Source organism: Trachypithecus francoisi, unplaced genomic scaffold (assembly GCF_009764315.1).
Source record: "Trachypithecus francoisi isolate TF-2019V2 unplaced genomic scaffold, Tfra_2.0 Lachesis_group21, whole genome shotgun sequence".
Lineage (NCBI taxonomy): Eukaryota > Metazoa > Chordata > Mammalia > Primates > Cercopithecidae > Trachypithecus > Trachypithecus francoisi.
This window is the reverse complement of record NW_022681467.1, coordinates 55,711,495-55,735,056: the sequence shown is the minus strand read 5'-3', so window position 1 is coordinate 55,735,056 and position 23,562 is coordinate 55,711,495. Positions and strand designations below refer to the sequence as shown.

General features: G+C 33.2%; 1 protein-coding gene across 3 annotated transcripts in view; it reads left to right on the top strand.

Moving 5' to 3' along the window:
• SYCP2 (synaptonemal complex protein 2) overlaps positions 1-23,562 on the top strand; it is a 69,952-nt gene that overhangs the window by 28,344 nt on the left and 18,046 nt on the right. For all 3 annotated transcript variants that reach the window (XM_033186943.1, XM_033186942.1, XM_033186944.1), the window contains 11 exons: positions 4,489-4,637; positions 5,494-5,568; positions 6,036-6,179; positions 9,762-9,861; positions 10,695-10,855; positions 12,682-12,751; positions 13,076-13,133; positions 13,552-13,685; positions 13,826-14,262; positions 18,779-18,906; positions 19,668-19,704. In XM_033186943.1, the coding sequence (XP_033042834.1) occupies positions 4,489-4,637; positions 5,494-5,568; positions 6,036-6,179; positions 9,762-9,861; positions 10,695-10,855; positions 12,682-12,751; positions 13,076-13,133; positions 13,552-13,685; positions 13,826-14,262; positions 18,779-18,906; positions 19,668-19,704 (1,493 nt within the window). The remainder of the gene's footprint in view (positions 1-4,488; positions 4,638-5,493; positions 5,569-6,035; positions 6,180-9,761; positions 9,862-10,694; positions 10,856-12,681; positions 12,752-13,075; positions 13,134-13,551; positions 13,686-13,825; positions 14,263-18,778; positions 18,907-19,667; positions 19,705-23,562) is intronic.

Here is a 23,562-nt window from a genome sequence, read left to right as displayed (position 1 = left end):
CTTTTGATTATGGTAAATTTGCGGTTAGTCTTGAAGTCAGTATAAGTCTTCCAACATTGTGATTTTTAAAAATACTGTTTTGGAAATTATAGGCCTTTTGAGCTTCTATATAAATTTTAGAATAGGTTTATCGATTGCTTGTTGGAATTATGACTCAGGTTTTAGATCAATATGGGGAGAAATAACATGTTAACAGTAGTAACTAGTTTATAAACATGGTGTATCTCTCCATTTGTTTAGGTCTTTGATTTCTCTCAACAGTGTTTCATAGTTTTCACTGTATAAGTCTTTTGATGAATTTGTTCCCAAGTGTTCAGTCTATATGTTTATAAATAGAATAGATCTTTAATTTTACCAGTCATGGGATCTGCAAAAGAGGTAGTTTTACTATTTCCTTTCTGATCCTTACACACTTCCTCCCTCGTTTCCTTTTGTTGCTTTATTGCAATGGATAGAACCTCCAGTGCAATATTGTATAGAAGTGATAAAAGTGGACATCTTGGCCTACTTCCCAATCTTTGCTTAGGAAAGAGCATTCAGTATTTTACCATTAAGCATGATGTTAGCCAGAAGTCTTTTGTAGATAACCTTCATCAGGTTAAGGATGTTGATAACTCTTCATATTTGTCTATGCACGTGAAACCATCATGGCAATCAAGTTAATAAACATATCACCCCCAGAATTTCTTTGTTCTTCTTTTAATCCATCCTTCTACCCCTGGGCAATTACTGATGTTTTCTTCATCTTTGATACTTTTACATTTTCTAGAGTTTATATAAATGGAATCATACAGTATGTAGCAATTTTTGTCCAGCTTCTTTCTTTTAGAACACTTTAAAAAAAAATGATTCAAGCATGTTGCATGTATCAGTAGTTTATTCTTTTTTTTGGCTGGGTGTTATTCCATTGTATAGATATACTTCATTTGGTTTCTATAGTCACCTGTTGATGAGCATTTGTAATGTTCCCAGTTTTTAGCTATTATGAAATGCTGCTGTAAATATTCATGTATAATTAATTACTTCTGAAAATATGTCTTTAGTTCTCTTAGGCAAATACTAAGGAGTTCAGTGGTTAGTTCAGACCCACAGGCATATGATTAGCTTTTGAAGAAACTTCTAAAATGTTGTCCAAAGTGATTTTACCATTTTACATTTTCACTATCAGTGTTTAAGAGTTCCATTTGTTCTACATCCTTCCTAACACTTCTTACGGTCAGTCCCTCCTACCATCTTGCCTTGTTGTACTGGCTGTATAATCTTCAGTACAATGTTAGTAGAAATTATAAGAGCAGACATAATTGCCTAGTTTATGATGTTCGTGTTGACGGTGAAGAGGATTATTTTTTCTTCTATAATTATTTCACGGTGACAATTTCTCTGTTAATTCAGGTAAACTAGTTGTTTAATTAGAGTATGGCACTTTCCCATCTCTCTTTTGCTGCCTCTCTTGCCATGTGACACACTCACTCCCCTTTTGCCTTCTGCAATGATTAAAGCTTCCTGAGTTCCTCATCAGAGGCAAATACTGGCACCATGCTTCCTGTACAGCCTGCAGAACCATGAGCCAAATAAATCTTTTTTTGTAAGTTGCCCATCCTCAGGTGTTCCATTATAGCAGACTAATATAGTCTTCTTCTGAAAAGATCTGTTGTTTCCTCTCTTGATCAGTCATGTGTTATTGTCTCTATGCATGTCAAGTAATTTTATGATAGATAATGCATACACAGGAACGATAGATGCTCCAGATAGTCCTTCGGCCAGAAGAGTTTCTTTTTTTCTTCTTAGGCGGAGGGGCTGAAGGCCTGATCCAATCATGGATGTTGGTCTGTGTTTAGTTCTAGTTTTAAATTTACTCTTTGTCTTGTTTGCCTCTGTTACTCAGGTGTGGCCATCCCAGTCTGTTGATGAGCCTATTAGATTTGTGCCTTCTGAACCTGAGAGACTGTGGGAGATACAGTTCTGCCTCTTAGAGGTTTCCAGCTCAGCTCTCCAGCTGTTCACTCTACTCAGTCCAAAGGCAAATATTTTGAGCGGGACACTGAGTATTTGCCTGAAGATGATACATGTATCAGTCAGTACATTGATTCCAAGCCCCTGAGACTAATAGTTAACTCTGCCTTTTATCAGGTTTGGTCCAGCTCCTTGTGCTGCCCCAGAATGAAGAGAAAATTAGTTATGCCTTTAAAGCTTTTAAGTGTCCTATTTGTTACTCCAGGCACTACTGCTCACTAAATACTTGCTTGTCTTCTTTTCTCCAGCAGAGGTTTTCTTCTTAAGCCTACAAACAGAATTAGCAAATTTCCTTAGAGAAAAAAAGGCCAGAGATCTTGTTACATGTACAGCTCTCTGACACCTTTAAACACATGATATTTTAATCCTTCTGATTTTTTAAAACAGGATATTAGCCTGCCACAATATCCTATATTTTCCCCAGAAATGGAAGTCTCCAGCTTCCAACTTTGGACTCTCACTGCTACTTGGCAGTCTTCCATGTCCATAGTTGCCATCCCTCTCCAGTCCTCTAACAGCTACTATTTAAATTTTTAAGTTATCCTTAAGAACCTTGCCTTTTTTGCTTTCACTGTGATGTGGTAATTCAGAAGAACATGAATTTTTCAGGTAAGAACACCTATACATTTTGGCCCTGCAGACCCTCCATCTCCAAACATCTTTGCATCTGTATCTTCCTTTATCTCTCCTGTAAAGAGAAGATATGTATCTACTCTTGTTGAAGGGTAATCTGTCTGAGTTCTCCATACGTATTCTCCAAGTCTTTGCTCCATCAATTCATATTTCTTGTATCTTCTTTCTTTCAGTACCTCTTTTCTCTCAGTATATCAATGGGCTCAAATGTCTATATCATAAAACAAAAAGCCTACTTTTATCCTATGTCTTCCTGAAGCTATATTTTTCTCCCCATTCAAGCCAATTTTGAGAGAATAGTTTTTACTCTTTCCTTCTCTATTTATTCTTATGTTATAAAATCTTGATATATCGATACCCATAAATACTTGCATTTTATAGCAAGCAACACAACAATGTTTTCTTGTATCCTAGTAACACTGCTAACTAATTAAAAGGGAAACCAAGCCATTATATAATCCAGACAGAGCAAATATCAGGAATTTCAACAAAGCAATCTTTAAAATACAACAAATATTCATAAATTTCTATGTAAGTAGCCATAACATAGGCAGACAAATTTTTGTACAAATAGGCACAAAGCATTCAGCGAAATAGTAAATTTGAAGTAATTCTAATACCATGTACAAGCAAGGAGTTAAAGCAAATATTACATTTAATATAATTTACAGTAAGCTATAGAAAAAAAGTCAAATGCATGTCAGAGGAATAAAACAATCAGCAGAAATAGACCTAAAAATTACAAATGTTTTAATTTTCATCAAAACACGAAAAATTATCATCTTTAAAGCCACCTAAATTTTCATCTCTGAAACCTGAAAACTTGTCACTGTTTAACTTTTAAAAACTACTAGCACTCTGTGAGTTTGAAACTATGGTTACCACTTTCAAGCAATTGCTAATTCTTAGTACTTTCAAAGGGCATTACTGTGAATGTTTCATGAGCGTATTTTTGCAAAAGCAAATAAAACATTTTCTGCTTGGGCAGGCCTCATAAGAATCAGGACATTTCATAGCTTGTAGGACATTTGTCCCTTAGGCCACATCATGGCGTAGCCTGCAGAGCTTTTTCAGATGTAGAGATAAATTTCCTTATTTTGTGTGATCCTGCTCCCTCAGAGTTTTTCTCCTGCAGGCAGGGTTAGAGACTTCTCATCCAGCAATAGAATTCCTGCCACAAGTAGGACAGGAGCATGGTGGCCTCTGATCTGTAATACACGTCCTTTTATTAGGTGCCAGGTAATTTTTTGGTAACTTTTGTAGGGAGGGAGAGTGTGACTATTTCTTATAAACTGGTACTTGCTGTATTCTCTGTTTACTGGATTGGTAAGTTCATTGAGGCCAAGTGCTAGATCCTTCTCACCTCACAATTTCCTGACACTTAATTTTTATCAAATGTTGTTTATTGTCAGCATGTTATAACAACTGTGGATTTAATAGAAATGTTTATATGCATATGTCTAGAAACATGGTAATTATATGGAATTAAAGTTGTTTTTGTTTGCCTTTGTTTAAATTAAGAAAATAGTATTCTCAGATGTGTTCAAGGAATATTTTATTAAGAATTTGTTAGGGTCCAGAATGTATTTGGGACTCTATCTTATCAGGTATAGCCATATCCCGTATTTTATAGATAAGAATACTGAGGCTAGGAAAGCTAAATTGACTTGATTTATTTACCTAGGTAAGTAGTGCCAGAATTGATTGATTTAAACACTGTTCAACATTGAGAATTTGAATTTGGATTCAATTAATATGCTACATCCATGTCTTATTCATAGTATACTTGCAGAGTAGTATCACAGAAACATAAACTAATCAGTGTTATTTGTTTGTATACAGTGAGAGAATCAAAGAAGCTACTAACAATAATTCTGAAAAATATAGTAAAAATTAGCAAAAGAGAAGGGAAAGAATTGCTTTTGTATTTTGATGCATCACTAGAAATCACTAATGTGACTCAAAAAATTTTTGGTGCAAACAAACATAGGGTAAGTCTTTAAACTTAATAAATATTTACTGTTTTCATAATTCTGGAAACACTCAGTTTGGGGTTATAAGTTTTATTGCAGTTTTTCCTTTCTAGAATTCTTAAAATGTAGATTTTAGTTCTTTAAATTTGTACTGGTGAAGAGTCATCAGCTTGTTAGTCATATCCATTGATATACCCATTAGAAAGTATCTCAGATGACAAAATTAGCAGCAGCTGCTCAAAACATTTAATGAATTTCTGCCAGGTGTTTAAAAAGTAAAATGAGAGAAAGCACTGTTTTCAAGATTTTAAACATCGTAAGAATTACACACATGATACATAAGAAGAAGTAAATAATGGCATAGGGAACAAGAGTTGTAGACATTGAAGAAAGAGAAGGCTCATAAAGAGTCAGGTTTGGAGATAGGCATTCTTATGGATATGGGACTTGAAATGGCCTTCGAAGTTGAAGGAAAGGATTTAGATAAAATACTTTGCAGGCATGTAGAAGACATTACGAGCCAAATATTGTTTAACTGAGAATTTAAGGTGACAATTCATGTGATGTGCTGGGGAGATATTCAATGGACAAATTTGAATAGTGCAAAAGATTTGTGTTGCAGAATATTAGAACAAGGGTTCCTCACAAATGACAAGCTAAGGTGACTGGTTAATGGGGAGTGATTGCAGTGTTCTGAGAAGGTATTCATATATGCAAAATAATATTTGGGATATTTGGCAATTTTGGAGGAAAACAGGTAGAAAATAATTACATTATTTTATTTTATAAAGTACATTATTTTATAAAATATAAAATGACATATAAAAATGGAAAGAAAATAAAATGTCATCACCGTGAATTGATTTAATTTTAGGAATCTATCAGAAAACAAGGTATTTCAGTTGCCAAAACATCGCTGCATATACTTTTTGATGCAAGTGGATCACAGGTATGTCTCAGACTTACTTGATTTTTATCACTGGGCTAAGTTTAACCATAACTAACAGAACAGGAATAAAGGTGTTGTTGGACAGTGAATATATAGAAAACAAATGGTCTCAATATAAACAGTACCCCAATAAAATGTATATGATGTTTAAACATGTTATAAATGATAATTTTAGTGTAAAGAGTGGGGTTATTAATAAATACCAGTTTAGTAACTTTAAAACTTTAATAAAGCAGTAAATGTCCTTACATTAATGCCAAGCTTGTTTTGTGTCTATTAGTGTTTGAAAACATGGATACTTTTTATTGGATCGCTTTGTAAAAATTATAACAGCACATAGATAGAAAAGGGAAACAATTGATATTTGAATGAGATGAGTATAAGCTTTATTAAGACATCCAGTGATTGTTGATTACTTTCTGTGGTTTGCAGTTTTTAATACTTTTTTTTTTCATATTCTCCAACAGATTCTAGTGCCAGAAAGTCAAATCTCACCAGTCAGAGAACTCGTTAGTTTAAAGGAAAAATCAAAGTCCCCAAAGGAATTTGCTAAACCTTCAAAATATATCAAAAACAGTAACGAAGGGAATAGAAATGATAGTCAGCTTGAGGTAAAGACGGTGTCAAAATACTGGCTTATAAAACTACCATTGATCACATCATTGCTATATATAAGTACAGAAAGAAGCATCTATAATTTATATATTATTGGCCTTGATTAATCACATTTCAGAGTTTTTCTCCTACCTTTGACAAATGCAAACAAAAGATAGTGTGTGTCTTAGCAAATTGTGTACATGTATGGGGTTAGAACAAGATATACTTTACACTTGTAAATTACAAATTAGAGATAAGATAACCTGCTTCTTGCATTTATCCTTTTTGTTCTATCATTGCATTTGGCTATAATGTAGAATAGTAATGTATAATGTTCTGTTTATTTGCGTGAGAAGAAAAAGAGTATGAGGTTTTTTCTTTTACTCCTTTTCTTCCTCTTCCATTGAAGGACCTCCTCTAGGTCACGTCCAGGAGAACCATTTCTCATAATTGGAACCCCTACCACCATACCTTGCTGTGACACTTGACATTGTTGATAGCCCTCTGTTTCTTAAGGTCCTCTCCTTCAGCTTCCATTGTATACCACAGTTCCCTTTCTGCTTCTGTTACTACATCAGAAAAACTTTCTCTCTATACCTCTTTGTGGGTTAGCTCTAAACCCAAAACCTTGATATCCAGCTTTTGGAACATCTTGTTGCCTTCTTTCTTAGAGAGCTGCTTTCATATTCATGATGTGAGCTCTTAAAATGTAGCAGACTTTTCTTCAAAATTCTATAGCTGCGTCTCTACTTTTTTTTTTTTTTCTGTATTTCCATTTTTATGTCTCTTCAAGACCTTTCCTGAAGTCTAAGCTCAAACATTTTATCTTTTGCCTAAAATCTGCATCTGTATTTCAGTACAAAAATATCTGCCTAATTTTTTTGGCAACATGCTTGATTCCAGCCTCTTCTCCCCTTATATCTGGAACCAAGGTGCTTGTGATTATTCTTTCATAGTATCTATCTCTCACATCCATTCTTTCTTATTTCTTCTACCGTTACTCATCTCAGCACACTTAGGTTAATACAGTAGCCCCCTTGTAGGACTTTGTCACCACTGTTTTATCCTGTGAGATATCCCATAGAATCAGCGATTTTCCTTAAATATCAGTATCTTGATAGCATTCTTCTACTCCAAAAGCTTTGTGATTTCTGTGTTCATCCCACTGACTGAATAAATTTTGGCTCAGTTCTGAGACTTTGTATAATTTAATTTTATATTTTCTCCCCTTTTGTAAGGTAATTTGCTTTACTGTCTCTTTGCATGCCATGTTCATTCATGCCTCTAGATCTGCATTCACATTACTTCTTTTTTTTGGCTTTACCCATCTAAAGCATACGTACATTTGCAAGTCTTGTTCATTTTCACTTTCTCTTATTTTGCTTTCCTTTTAAAACATTTTACAAATCTTTTTTTTTGTAGGAAGTCTTTTATTATACTTTAAGTTCTGGGATACATGTGCAGAACGTGCAGGTTTGTTACATAGGTATATATGTGCCATGGTGGTTTGCTGCACCCATCAACTTGTCATCTACATTAGGTATTTCTCCTAATGTTATCCCTCCCCTAGTCCCCCACCCCGCAACAGGCCCCAGTGTGTGATGTTCCCCTCCCTGTGTTCATGTGTTCTTAACTCCCACTTCTGAGTGAGAACATGGGGTGTTTGATTTTCTGTTCTTGTGTTAGTTTGCTGAGAATGATGGTTTCCAGCTTCATCCATGTGCCAGCAAAGGACATGAACTCATCCTTTTTTATGGCTGCATAGTATTCCATGGTGTATATATGCCACATTTTCTTTATCCAGTCTATCATTGATGGGCATTTGGCAAACCAAGTCTTTGCTATTGTGAATAGAACTGCAATAAACATATATGTGCATGTGTCTTTATAGTAGAATGATTTATAATCCTTTGGGTATATACCCAGTAATGGGATTGCTGGGTCAAATGGTATTTCTGGTTCTAGATGCTTGAGGAATCACCACACTGTCTTCCACTTTCTTTCTTTTTATTTGGTTTTTGAGATGGAGTCTTGTTCTGTCACACAGGCTGAAGTGCAGTGGTGCAATCTCTGCTCACTGCAACCTCTGCCTCCCAGAACCTCTGCTTCCTGGGTTCAAGTGATTCTCCTGCCTCAGATTCCCAAGGAGCTGAGATTATAGGCACCTGCCACCACACCTGGCTAATTTTTGTTTTTTGTTTGTTGGTTTGTTTTAGTAGAGACAGGGTCTCCCTTGTTGGCCAGGCTGGTCTCGAACTCCTGACCTCAGGTGATCTGCCCTCCTCGGCCTCCCAAAGTGCTGGGATTACAGGCATGAGCCACTGCGCCCAGCCCATTTTTTGCTTTCTTTATGGAGCTTTGCCTGATTATTTCAGTTGTTACTAGGCTCTCACCTTTAGGTAACTATAACTCTCACAGGCACTTCCATACGTTTTGGCATGTTTATGTTACTATTTTGTTTTTTAGTCTTTTGTTCTCAATTAAATTAAAAGTGTCATTTATTTCCCCTAGACAATTAGCACATGAAAGCTATTTTTGGTGTCTTTATGTCAGAATCATGTTGGGTGCTTATTAACAATGCTGATTCTTAGCCCCACCTTAAATCTGTTGAATCATAAACTCTTGGAAAGGCCTTAAGCGCACCAAAGTTTGAAAAACACCACACTACTGTTAAATACTTGTGCTCTGTTTTCAATGAGGATGAACTGTTTGAGGCATTTATATGAATAAGTAACTTTTCAGGTCCCATTCACTATGCCACTAAAAACTTAATTTCTCTAAGAAAAATCTTTTGGCTCAGAAGCTTGTTTTCTAGTTAATCTTATAATTTTTTTTTTCTGTTATCCTTTCCATCCTTCCCTCACATTTCATATACATACTCACAACTGCATCATTTTTTCCCCTGTTCTAGGGACAGGTGCCTTAAAACCAGCTCTTTTATGCCTCTATGCAGTATGTCACCATCTACTTCTTAACATGGCATCCTCTGAAACTCCTGTCTCCTGTAGTCCCTGCCTCTGTTTATCTACTTCTGTCCCTCTTATAAATCAGTGTGAGATGATATAGGAGAAAACAAATCTTTATTGGAACCACTAAATTATGTGCCACTGAATCTATGAATTCCTGCAGCTACTTCTCCAGTTTAGCCTTCACTGATTATTAGTACAATTTTCAAAAATGTGTGAATATTTTGAAGGAAGCTTAATATGAAAGCACTCAAAATAATTTTATATAAAGATGTAATCCAAACATCCTCATGGTATAGAATAGGAAATTGCAAGCTATGGTTAACTAGATAAGCTCAATATTGATAAAATATTTTCAGCTAGCGTATAAAGGTACTGCATAGGTATGGATATTCTATAAATATTCTTTAAAACAGTGTTCCTTACTTGTTTTGGCTACTTATTTAATATCAAACATGAAGATGAGCCTTTATATCAGCCTAAAACATGGAAATTTATGGATATTGTGTTGTTTGTTTAAAAAAACATATCTTTGGCATGTATCATGGCAAAATGTTATAAGTAAAATTGTAGGATATTTAATTTCAAAAAGACTGTGTTTACAGTGGTTGTTTTTCATCATGGTTTCAGATAATTACTCCTAGCAAAAGAAAAATGTCTGAAGCATCAATGATTGTTTCTGGGGCAGATAGATACACTATGAGAAGTCCAGTACTTTTCAGCAACACATGTAAGTTTTATAGTTTTAAAAGATTTCTAACAATTATTTTAAAGGAGGCATTTTTTAATTTGAGGAAAAATGAGCATAATTTACATAAAGGATAAGTTTGGTATATAAAAATTGATAAAATATGAATCACAAATGTCTTCTAATGGGAGGAAAAGTATAATGCTAACATACGAACAGAACAGTGTTCAAAATACTAATATTTGACAATAATTTGTTATAATTTAAGCAGGACACAGCATATCTTACTGGTTAAAACACTGAATTAACCAGGCCAGGTGGACTTAGCTCCCCACTTCCAGCTGTGTACTTTGTACAGGTTATCCTCTAGCTAAATTTAGAACCAGTTTTTTTCTATAAGTAGCACTCAAGTATCTCATCAAGTTGTTTAGAGGATTAAATAAAAATCACTCATTTAATAAGGAATCTAGTGAAACTTTAAACAGTGCCTGATACATACTAAGAGCTAAATAAAAGTTTTTAAAAACCTGATACTGTGTACTAGTTTCTTTAAAGTCCTTAGTCTATATGACAACTTAACATTGACCTTCTGTTCTAAAAATCTAGTTGCCTACTGGCCAATTGCCTAGTATCCGACAGGCTCCTCAAACTTAATAGGTCCAAAATTAAATTAATCTTTCCACCCTCCCTGCAAATTTTTCCTTCACTTCTTATCTTGGTAAATTACATCTATATTCCCTTACTTATCTGAGCCAGAAACCTGGGAACCATTTAAGAATGTTCATTTCTTACCTTCCTCATCTGAAAAGTACCTCAACAATAGCGATAGGTAAAAAAAAGAAAAAGAAATCTGCAATCCTTGTCCTCCTTTTTAGCAATACCACCACGAAGAAGAAGAATTAAACCACCACTGCAAATGACAAGTTCTGCAGAGAAATCTAGTGTTTCTCAAACATCAGAAAATGGAGTGGATAATGCTGCATCACTGAAATCTAGACCATCAGAAGAAAGACATAGGAGAGATAATACAGACAAAGTAACTTTACCTTAAAAGTATTTTTAAAAATTTTTTTCAAGTAATTGTGGAAATAAGCATTTAACTAACTTCTTTTGCAAGCTGCAAATGTCTCATTTTGTTTAAAGCATTACCTTTTTTTCCCCTAAGTATCATTTATTGCTCTTGAAAGTAGAGTCCTTCTGGCATATGACTCATTTACTGTGCTTACAATAAAACTTATGAATGTTCACTATAACTTGATTTACACATTTGGGAGCATAAATGAACTTGCTATAATTATATAGTTTATTATACAAATTAGTGACTGCTATAGGGAAGGCTGTGGTATAGGAATGTGAGATACAAGTGGACTGTGTCCTTAAGTTTCTCAAAATCTAGCACGAAAATTAGATAATAAGTTATAAGCATTCTCAGATGTACACATATAGGATGCAGTAGGAACCAAGTAGAGGGTCAAGTGCTTAACCCTGTAGCTAGATGTGAGGGTGAAGATCAGGAGATGCTTTTTAAGAAAATATGGAGAGAGAATTGACTTTTGAAAGGTCAATAAAGAGTCAAATGGATATTGAGGAGAAGGGCATTTGTTCCAGGTAGTTGAAAAGACAGAGCAGGAAAGGATAAGAGAGAATAGTTTCTTCAAGAAACAGGAGGTAATCAGAGATGCAGATAAGCTTGTAAAGGAGGAACATCTAATAGCTTTTGTTTTTTCTGAAGTGTGAAGATGGTGAGTTTCTCCTAGAGATCTGTTGAAGTACAGGATTCAGGGACATGTAAAGCTATGTGCAATGTAACGGAGAGGCCTAAGAATAACTGTTAGACAATGTTGAGGACACAGTTTAAATATGACTTTTATAGCATAAATATGTTCATAAATATGTGCAATTTTCTCAAAGCTTAGTAGCCTTGGTGTTGATAGTAAGATGAGAACAGATGATGGATTCTTAAAATTTAAATGGGTATGTGGCAGAAAGATAAAGAGTATGAAAGTTGAAGATATTACAAGAAAATAGTCAAAGTAATGGTTCAAGTTGTCTTAAGTGTTTCTTAATAAGGGGATTATTTTTCAGTTGTGCGACATGGTCCTAAATGTTGTAGGATGATAGGCATCCTAGCTAGGATCGTGCTTACCTATTGTCAGGAGAAACCCTCTGTCGTAACAACCAAAACCACACCTGCATATTTCCGTAACGTTCCCCTCCCAGTGTGGAGAATCACTGGCTAGAGTAAGAAGGAGAGGCAGCCAGGATGAGGCAAAATATTTTAGACTAATGGGAATATTTTTCTGACAATAGTGGCAGATTTCTATTTGATCTGGATTAAGTGTGTATCTTTGGCTATGGAAATAGGGAAGCAAGCTGTAGGAAAGAAGTTACCTGGGCAATGCAGTAGATATTGTTATAAATAAAAAACTTACTAAACAAAAATCATCCTCTTCAATATCTGATGATAATTCTCAAAAAACAGGAAAAGTGAAATATAAGAAAGAATGGACCATATCAAACTCGACAAAGCAGGCTATGTAATCAATTGCAGCAGGAGAGATTTCTCATGGAGAGTCTAGAAATTGTCAGTTACAGATGAAAATTGAATTATTCTAGCTGTGGATGTGATCAGAAAATTTATGCAATATTCTGCGTCATCTGCAGTGATAGTTTTCTTCTTGTGTTTTAGGATAGGGAACATTCAGAAATGGGCATAACGTTTATGAAATATATAAAAATAGTATCCAACTTTTAATATCAAGGCAGATTTATTTTAAAAGACTCAAACCTTAATACTCTAACGTTTAAGTTGTTTTCATGTAACATCTTAAGTTTACGTTAACATGTTTCCTGTGTTTACAGCACATCAAAACTGCTAAGTGTGTAGAAAACACAGAAAATATGAACGTTGAATTCCCAAACCAAAATTTTAGTAAGTACCTTGTGGTTTAATTTAATTTTAGTCATTTTTTTTTTTGAAAACATACTTCTCCCTGTATTTTCCTTTAACTCCACTGGCTTTCATTGATTTGAAAAAGATTTACAAAGAATTTGTTTGACTTTGTGCAAGGAATTTTTGAGGTTACAAAGAAATATACAACCTTTGTTCCCCAGAAGTTTGGGTCTAAGAGGACGCAAAATCGATCAATCCATTCATCCTAATATGTGAACCTTTATAAATTTCTATACTAACTCCCCATCCCACTGCCAACTGCGTGAAAAAAAATGAAAATATAATAATATTTGTTTTATTTAGATGAACTCCAGGATGTTATACCTGATTCACAGGCAGTGGAAAAAGGAGATCATACTGCGTAAGTATGAGAAAATCATCAAATCATTTAGTCTAATACTATTGCTGTTTTTAGTGAATACAACAGATTTGAAGGAAAAGGACTTTATATGATTAGAATGTAGCATTAATCATCTCTTAAGTGTTACGACAACACAATGGGAAATGGTGTATATGGTTTTTTCCCCCATATGGACCAATATAACTCTTTTCAAGTGGAGAGACTTAAAATGAATGAGATTTTTAAAATGTATAAACAATGAATGTGTAGAAATTTAACTTAGTTTACAGTAGAACTTGTAAGATAAGATATATTTACATATTATTTACACGCATGTAATACATTGCTTTCAGTAAACTTTGACTACATTAAAAATCAAGGTCTTAAAGTCATAGGGTAATGTTTTATAACATAGTAAGCAAAGTAATTTATTTTCTAGATTACCTGGTGTTTTAGACAACATCTCTGGAAATACAATGCACAGCAAATGGGCATGTTGGACACCTGTAACAAACATTGAACTATGTAATAACCAAAGAGCAAGTACTTCATCAGGAGACACATTTAATCAAGGTGAAACTTAATTTTATCTATATATAATAGTTCAGTGTTAATTTCCTCAAATGTCTAACAAGCATTAAAACAAATTTAACAAATTTTACATATTGTCAACTTTTTAATTTAAAAAATTAATTTATCATTTTCCCCAATAGATATTGTTATAAATAAAAAACTTACTAAACAAAAGTCATCCTCTTCAATATCTGATCATAATTCTGAAGAAACAGGAAAAGTGAAATATAAGAAAGAACGAACCGACCATCTCAAAATAGATAAAGCAGAAGTAGAAGTTTGCAAGAAACACAATCAACAACAAAATCATCCTAAATATTCAGGGCAGAAAAGTACTGAAAATGCCAAGCAGAGTGATTGGCCTGTTGAATCTGAAACTACTTTTAAATCAGTTCTCCTAAATAAGACAATTGAAGAATCGCTGATTTATAGGAAGAAATGCATATTGTCAAAAGATGTGAATACTGCTACTTGTGATAAAAATCCTTCTGCTAGCAAAAATTTGCAAAGTCATAGAAAAGCAGGGAAAGAATTGACTTCTGAGCTTAATTCCTGGGATTTGAAACAAAAAAAAATGGTGAGCTTTCAATGTGTTTTGATTTTTGCATATCCATAAGATGCCTACTTGATAACATAAGAAAGAAGCTTGATTAATTGCTACACATTTAACATGTGTAGTACCTTGTTGTTGAATTCAGTGCCCAGACTGAGAATTCCTTCTTAAACTCCTCACTCACCTCTCTCTTGTCCTAGCTCTGACAGAACAGTAGTAGGCACATATCAGACATGTAAATATGTATAGAATTAATGAACCATGCAGTTCCTATCTCTTCTTTTTGGGTTCCTCCCACTCTTTCCTTTTGACGTGCATATAGAACTATTTGTACATTTCTTATAATTCTTACCTTTCTTTTTAATAAATGGTTATTTTTTTTTCTCTCTCTGATTGTAACCATAGACTATGTTTTATTCAACATTTGTTTTCCTGCATGTCCTAGCACAGCCTTGTACACAGTAGCATCTCAAATATTTTTTGGATGAATGCATTTAACCTTGAGAAGGTTTTGCAAGAAAGTATGTAAATGGGTTGGAAGAGACTGCCTTCTGTTGTAACTGTTACTCATCATTATTAGAGCTCCCACTTTCTTTTTCAGACTAATCATCTCTGGAGAACATCTCTAAGACATTTTTAGCTACTTTGCCACCAGACTTCCAGGGAAGAAAATTTTACTTTTTTGTAACAGTATGGGTAAATCATTTTTTCTTAACTATCAAAATGCAGATTAAGAAAAAAAATTTTAATTAGAATACATTTGCACTGCAAGTAATGCAATCTGCTTTTTGATATTTCTAAAATAATCCAGGTTTTGTAGACTTTTACTTCCATTTATCTTCGGTAGTAATGCTGATACCTGCGTAGCCAGATTTCTAGAGTCAATGTAAAATGTTCACACAATGTAACATCTCAGTGTGCAAATTACATTTAAAAGATAATTTGCAACTGTATATAAATTAGGCATTATTTTTCTCTACCAGTCTCCTTTAAAATATTTTTTACACCTGCAGCTCACTTTTTGTGCCTAATTTGACTGTTTACTTCTTTAATCATATTCTTTTGGGTCCCTTTTTTTCTTGGATCCTAATACGTTATTTTCTCTTTCTCAGCTGCTATTTACTTCCCTTAGTCCCAGGGGAAATAAGGTTCTTTTTGTCCAAACAGATCTGTCTTTAAATTTAAATTTTAAATTGCTTTCTTTGGTATTTAGAATAATTTCACATAATTTCCCTGAGCTAGTCATTTTTTTTTTTCTGGGAGCACAAAACCTAATAATCTTTTCTAAGCTGTGCTCTGATTTAAAAAAAAAATCAACTTCCTGTTGTCAGAAATTGTCTTCAGTCCTTCCTAGAGTCACTACCTGTATCCTATTTAGGATTTCCCACCAGTTCCATGAATCACTGTCTTCTATCTACCTACCTACCTACCTACCTATCTATTCATTTATTATACTTTAAGTTCTGGGGTACATGTGCAGAACGTGCAGTTTTATTACATAGGTATACATGTGCCATGGTGGTTTGCAGCACCCATCGACCCATCATCCCATCATTTACATTAGGTATTTCTCCTAATGCTATCCCTCCCCTAGCCCCTCACCCCGCAACAGGCCCCAGTGTGTGATGTTCCCCTCCCTGTGTTCATGTGTTCTTAACTCCCACTTAGGAGTGAGAACATGGGGTGTTTGATTTTCTGTTCTTGTGTTAATTTGCTGAGAATGATGGTTTCCAGCTTCATCCATGTGCCAGCAAAGGACATGAACTCATCCTTTTTTATGGCTGCATAGTATTCCATGGTGTATATATGCCACATTTTCTTTATCCAGTCTATCATTGATGGGCATTTGGATTAGTTCCAAGTATTTGCTGTTGTGAATAGCGCCACAATAAACATATGTGTGCATGTGTCTTTATAGTAGAATGATTCATAATCCTTTGGGTATATACCCAGTAATGGGATTGCTGGGTCAAATGGTATTTCTGGTTCTAGATCCTTGAGGAATCACCACACTGTCTTCCACAACAGTTGAACTAATTTACACTCCCAACAGTGTAACAGCATTCCTATTTCTCCACATCCTCTCCAGCATCTGTTGTTTCTTGACTTTTTAATGATCATCATTCTAATGGGTGTGAGATGATCACTGTCTTCTAAGGTAGCCATCTGTCTGATACTGTCTTTCTACTTATTGGATCACCCCAGAGCAACCTATGTTCTTAAATGGCACAGATTTCCCAGGCTGGCTCCATTTATACTGGAATTTCTGAAATCATACAGTATTTTAGAGAAGGTTCATTTTGGTACATTTCTATCAAGACAAGTAAACCATGTTTGCACTCTGATAATCTTAAGGGAACATTAATAACTTAGTACCTATTATATATAAGAACATATGGACTTCAAAATGGTTAAAATAGTAAATTCTGTGTTTACTAGAGTTTTGTGTATATCACTATAATTAAAAAACCAATATGCCTTATAACCAGAGAAAAGTAAATATAAAGTCAGGAGACCTCATGTCTTTAAGAATACTACTGTAGTTTATTAAAACTAAGTTATCTAAATTATGCTGACAATAATTCTTATTTTGTAGTCCTTTTACTTTTAAAAATTTATTTTTGGAGCAATTTTAGTCCCAAAAATGAGTAGAAAGTATAGAGACTCCTCATACACTAATTTACCCATTCCCCTGTTGTTAACATCTTGCATCACTGTGGTACATTTGGTAGAATTGATGAGTCATTATTGATACATAATGATTATTAACTCAAATGCTTAGTTTACATTAGGCTTCATGCTTTGTTATACATTCTGTGTGTTTTGACAAATATGTAGTGAAGTGATATATCTACCATTACAGTATTACACAGAATAGCTTCAGTGCCTTACCATTCCCCTGTGTTCCACTTGTTTGTACTTTCGACTAGGAATGTATTAAATCTATAGATCAAGTTAGAAAGAACTGACATCTTGACAGTATTGAGCTTTCTATCCATATATGTGGAATATCTCTTCATTTATTTAGATCTCCTTTGATTTCTTTCATCAGACTTTTGTAGTTTTTCTCTTGTACATGTTTTGTTAGATATACATTTAAGTATTTCTTTTGGCAGTGCTAATGTAAATTGTGTTTTTGATTACAAACTCCACTTGTTCATGGCTGGTTTATAAGAAAGTGGTTGACTTTTGTATATTAACCTTGTAATTTGCAATCTTGTTACAATTGCTTATTACTTCCAGTAGTTTTGTTGCTAATTCTTTGAGATTTTCTACATAGACAGTAAGGTCATTTGTGAACAAAGACAGTTTTATTTCTTCTTTCCTAATTAATATACCTATTATTTCCTTTTTCTACTTATTGCATTAGCTAAGAATTCCAGAACAATGTTAGAAAGAAGCAGTGAGAGGGGACATTTTTGCCTTGTTTCTGATTTTAATAGGAAAAGCATCTTATTTCTCACCCTTAAGTGTGATGTTAGCTGTAACTGTTTTTGTAGATGTTCTTTATCAAGCTGAGAAACTTTCCATTTATTCCTAGTTTGCTAAGAGTTTTTTATCATGAGTTTGTGTTGGATTTTGTCAGATGCTTTTTGTGTATCAATTTATATTGATTATTTTAAATTAGTCTGTTGATATGATGGAGTACATTAATTTTCAAATGTCGAATCAGTCTTGCATGCCTAGAATAAATTCCACTTGGTAATAGGTGCGTAATTATTTTTATAGGTTGTAGGATTTGATTTGCTGATACTGCTGATGTTACAGATTTTTGCATATGTGTTTATGGGAGATATTGGTTTGTACTTCTACTTGTTTGTAATGTCTTTGGTTTTGGTATTAAGGGGATATTGGCCTCATAGACCAAGTTAGGAAGTAGTTCCTACTCTTCTATCTTCTAGAAGATTGTGGAGAACTGGCATAATTTCTTCCTTAAATGTTTGATAGAGTTCACCAGTGAACTCTTTCTGGTGTTTTGTTTTGGTAGGATATCAAGTGTTCATCCCATTTCTTTAATAGACATAGGCCTAGTCAGATGATCTGTTTCTGTTTACATAAGTTTTGGTACACTGTGTCTTTCAAGGAATTGGTCCATTTCATCTAGCCTATCACATTTGTGGGCATGGAGTTCGTAATATTGACTTATTATTTTAATGTCTATGTGATCAGCAGTGATGGTCCTTCTTTCATTTCTGATAGTAATTTGTTTTTCTCTTTCTTCTTTGTTAATCTGACTAAAGGTTTATCAATTTTATTGATCTTTTCAAAGAAATGGCTTCTCCTTTTTTCAGTTTTTTATTCTCACGGGTAGAAACATATTTTAAAATGTCTACAAAGGACTCTGTAAAGTTCTGTTAAAATATTTATCTTGAGTTATTTCAGTGCCTAACAAAGCTCAAACTTATTAAATAATTGACTCTCTTTATTTCTCTTTGCAGGTATAAATAGAACCATATTTATCTTAAAAGTTTTTTTCAATCTTTATTTTCCTTTGAAGATTAACTGGTAGAGTTTAAAAGTAACTTACAAATTTTTTCAGAGAGAAAAGTCAAAAGGGAAAGAATTTACCCATGCAGCAGAATCCTTGATAAGCCAAATCAATAAAAGATACAAAACAAACGATGACATCAAGTCTACAAGAAAATTAAAGGAGTCTTTGATTAACAGGTATGTTCTTAAATTTCAGACATGAATATTTTTCTGACCGATATAACTATATTACACAATTTTAAAAAGGTTAATTTTAAACATAGGTTCAGATAATGTAACTTTTCAGTAGAAAACACATGGTTACTTAATACTTTTATAAATAGTAGGTGTTTAAATTACACAGGAAGGGAACTAAATTTGAAATTTGTCATTCTATTGTCTAGTTACATTTTATATAGGATCAAACACATATCAACACAACATACCATTTTAAAAATCTTTAAGATGTAGACATTGTACTTACTGAATCTAGTAATGAATAAACTAAATATATTTAAATACATTGCTTAATGAAATACAAAATTTAACCAGATATGAGAGTTTTTTTGTAGTAAATAGTACATTCTTTGCAGTCTTTCTAAAGATTGTGTTTATTACAGAATGTCCATTTACAGTCTGTCAGGTTGTTAATTCAAGTTTACGTTAATTCTGGCCTTACTATAGATCATGAATAAATGACTCTTATGGCAGAATCATTCATTTTAAATTCACACTTTCTGCTGCATTAATGATTCAGCTTTGAATGCTCTATTGTAAGTGCTATTTACTGTGAGTGAAGTAGAAAAAATATCAGACTATTACTGTTACATTTTGGTTATTTTTAACATATTGAATATAGATTTAGTGATATAAATATGGTTTATCTTAAATAAAATGACTTATGAAAAATATTCTATTGATAATTGCTTTTTCAATTTTGACAAAATCTTTTTTTACAGTGGTTTTTCAAACAAATCTGTTGTACAACTCAGTAAGGTAGGTGTTATTTACTTCACCAAATGTGTAGTCAGGCTCAGTATTTGACCATAAACACTAAAATAGCATAGTGGTAAAATGGAATTTGATAATGATGTTTTTAGCATATTGCTAAATGAATGATAACCACTGACAGGTTTAGTAGCAAGTACTCAGAATAGCCCTCCAACCTTCTGTTTTTCAAATAAAATGGTTCTATTAGATATATGAGCATAATATTTTTACTTTTTGGTATATGATTCAGTATATCCTTTCCACTGTGTATGTATATGTGTGTGTGTGTGTGTGTGTGTGTGTTAATAGCCGATCCCATCTCTCCTAACAATTAGATCCTACTGAAGTTCCAATTTTGTTTAAAAAAACCTTTACTCTTTATCCAGGCTTATAATATAAATTATCTTTTTTCTAATTCCTCACAGTTGCTCTCTGTGTCCACTTAATATTTCAAGTTTTGAAGTTCACCCTCTGTAAGTTCTTCTTGAATGTTTTCTCCCCTGTCTAGGCCAACTCCTATTAGCCCAGTTTCGGTTCTGATTTCTAATCTCTGGATTGTTACAATAGGCTTTATGTATTAATAATTTTCTTTGTCTCTAGCATTTCTCTGTGTCAACCCATACATCACATTCACTACCAGCTTTTTTTCTTTCCAAAGCACACAGCTCCAATCATGCCACTTTCTTGTTCAGAAACCTTTTTTTGGTCCCTGTTGTTTATTGAATTAAATGGAAACATAGACTGGCTCACTTGTCCCTTTAAAAGATTGTCTTGTTTCTTAATTTTCTAGGCATGTCATGTTTAACTGAAACATGATAACTTGAGGTTTCCTGAAGTAAGTCTTTCCTAAGTATTTATTCTTTTTCCCTTTGCAATGAACTTTGAACTTAAGTCAGCAGGCTCTCTCACCCTCTTATCTGATTATTAAAATATTTCTCTTTGCAAGTCTTGCTTTGTACCTTCCTTATGAAAACTTTCCAAGATGCCCTGGCTCAAAAACCCATTTGGCAATAATTCTGAATCTGTACAATAGAGTGTTTGGTACCTTTTACATTTTTATTTATTTTTGCTATTTTACTCATGGGTTTTTTTTTCTATTTTTTCACTACACTTTATTCTGAATCATCTTGGTATTTTCTGTAACATTTTTGTGCTCACCTTTGTATCCTCTATAATACCATTAATACCTTTGGCTTATCTTCTTTAACATCTTTGCTCATTTTTACATATTCTGTAACAGCACACAAAAGATGCAACAGATGAATGAACACGTGTATGCAAGCACTGGTAAAAACAATACTGGGAAGGATAAGTCAGATAAATGATCAGAGAAGTAATATATTGAGAGAACCTTTTTAAAATAATGCAAATAGTTCTATATAAAATAGCTGAGAGAAATAAATTGAAGATGAGTCACACAATAAAATTAATACTTTAGGTTTTAATATTTCTAACTTACTAGATATTTAGTCTAATTATTTCTGATCAGTAATCATTAATACAACATATTACAATTAATAATTTATTAAATGTTATTTTATTTAACTTCTTTTCTGCCCTCACTACTTTGAGATCTGGTTGTATATCTTTTTAGTTGTAGACTGTATGAATAATCTAACACATTTTTTTCCTAACAATACTAGTTAATTGATAGCTTTTTGACTCTCTTATATGAGATTTTACTTAAACCTTAGCCTCTCAAAGTTTTCTATTTAAGATTTTAAAGCAAATGAAAGTCCAAAACAAAGTAGAAGCATGCTTGGTTTGTGATCATGGCATCACCAAAATTTAGCTTGTAGATAGAATTCCAGTAAGGAGGTCATTTATCTACATACAACAGTGTCAGTAAGTATTAAGGTTAAAGGATTTTATTAGATTTACAATATTTTCTATTATATTTTTACTATTTAAGTCTTCAGTATTTTAAAAAAAGTAGTTTTCTTATTGTATATATTTAAGGTGTATAACATGATATACATAGTGAAATGGTTACTATAATCAAATTAATGTATTCATTCATCTTTGTGTGTATGTGGCAAGGACACATAAAATCTACTCTTGGCAAATATCCCAAATATAATAGGTTGGCACAACAACCTGTTATACTGTATTATATAAAGTTGGTTTATTATACAATACTATTAATAGTCCTTATGTTCTGCATTATATCTCTAGACTTATTCATCCTACATATCTGCAACTTTGTATCCTTTGATCTCCCTTTTTCCTTCCCCCCCGCCATCCTCTGGTGACCACTGTTTTATTCTCTTATTTCTATAGATTTGACTTTTCTTTTTTTTTTTTTTTTAAAGATTCCACATACAAGGGAGATCATGCAGTATTTTTCTTTCTGTCTGATTATTTCACTTAGCATAATGTCCTCTTGTCTTGGTTCATCCATGTTAGAGCAAATTTCAGGATATACTATTTTTAAGGCTCAGTATTTCTTTGTTGTATATATACATGCACCACAATTTCTTTATCCATTCATATGTCAATGAATACTTTGTTTCCATGTTTTGCTTATTATAAATACCACTGCAATGAACATAGGAATGCAGATTTTTTTATTTTTATTATTATTTTTTTAGACATAGAGTCTTGCTCTGTTCCCCAGGCTGGAGTGCAGTGGCGTGATCTTGGTTCACTGCAACCTCTGCCTCCCAGGTTCAAGCAATTCACCTGTCTCAGCCTCTTGAGTAGCTGGGACTACAGGCGCATGCCACCATGCCCAGCTAATTTTTATATTTTCAGTAGAAAATATAGGGTTTCACCATATTGGTCAGGCTGGTGTTGAACTCCTGACCTCAGGTGACCCACCCACCTTGGCCTCCCAAAGTGCTGGGGTTACAGGTGTATGCCACTGCACCTGGCCCTAGGAGTGCAATTATACTTATGGGTGGTGATTTAATTTATTTTGCATATATTTTTATTCAGTTTAAGGAGAATGTTACAAATGTCAGATTTATATTAGTGAAAGCACAACTAGAAAAATATTTAAAAATTAATCGCACATTATTTGTTTGGCACAGAGTAATGTACAAGTTTTTTGTTGAGGTAAAATATACACATAAAATTTACCATCTTTATCATTTCTAAGTGTGCATTTCACTGGCTATATATATAATATATAATATAAATATATATTTTATATTATATAATTTATATATGTATAATATATAAAAATATATTTTATATAATATAATTATATATAATATATAATATAAATATATATTTTATATTATATAATTTATATATGTATAATATATAAAAATATATTTTATATAATATAATTATATATAATATATATTATATTAATATATTATATATTTTTATATAATATATATTATATATATTACATATAATATATATTATATATATTTTACATATATTTATATTTAATCCCTTAGTTCCCCCCCACTCCTTCCTACTCTTCCTGGCCTCTGATAATCACTGTTCTATGCTGTATCGCTGTAAGATTCACTTTTCTAGCTCCCACTTATGAGTGAGAACATGCGATATTTGTCTTTCTGTGTTTGGCTCATTTTACTTTACTTTGGCTTCCAGTTACATCCATGTTGCTACAAGTGACAGGATTTCATTCTTTTTTTATTGCTGAATAATATTCCATTGTATATACACAGACCACATTTTCTTTATGCATTTATCCATTGATGGACACTTAGGTTTCAATAATGCTGCAGTAAACATGGGTGTGCAGATACCTCTTTGGTATATTGATTTCCTTTCTTTTGGATATATACTCAGTAACTTGCTGGATCATACTATAGTTCTATTTTTAGTTTTTTGAGGAATCTTCACACTGTTGTTCACAGTGGTTGTACCACCTTTTGCATTCCACCA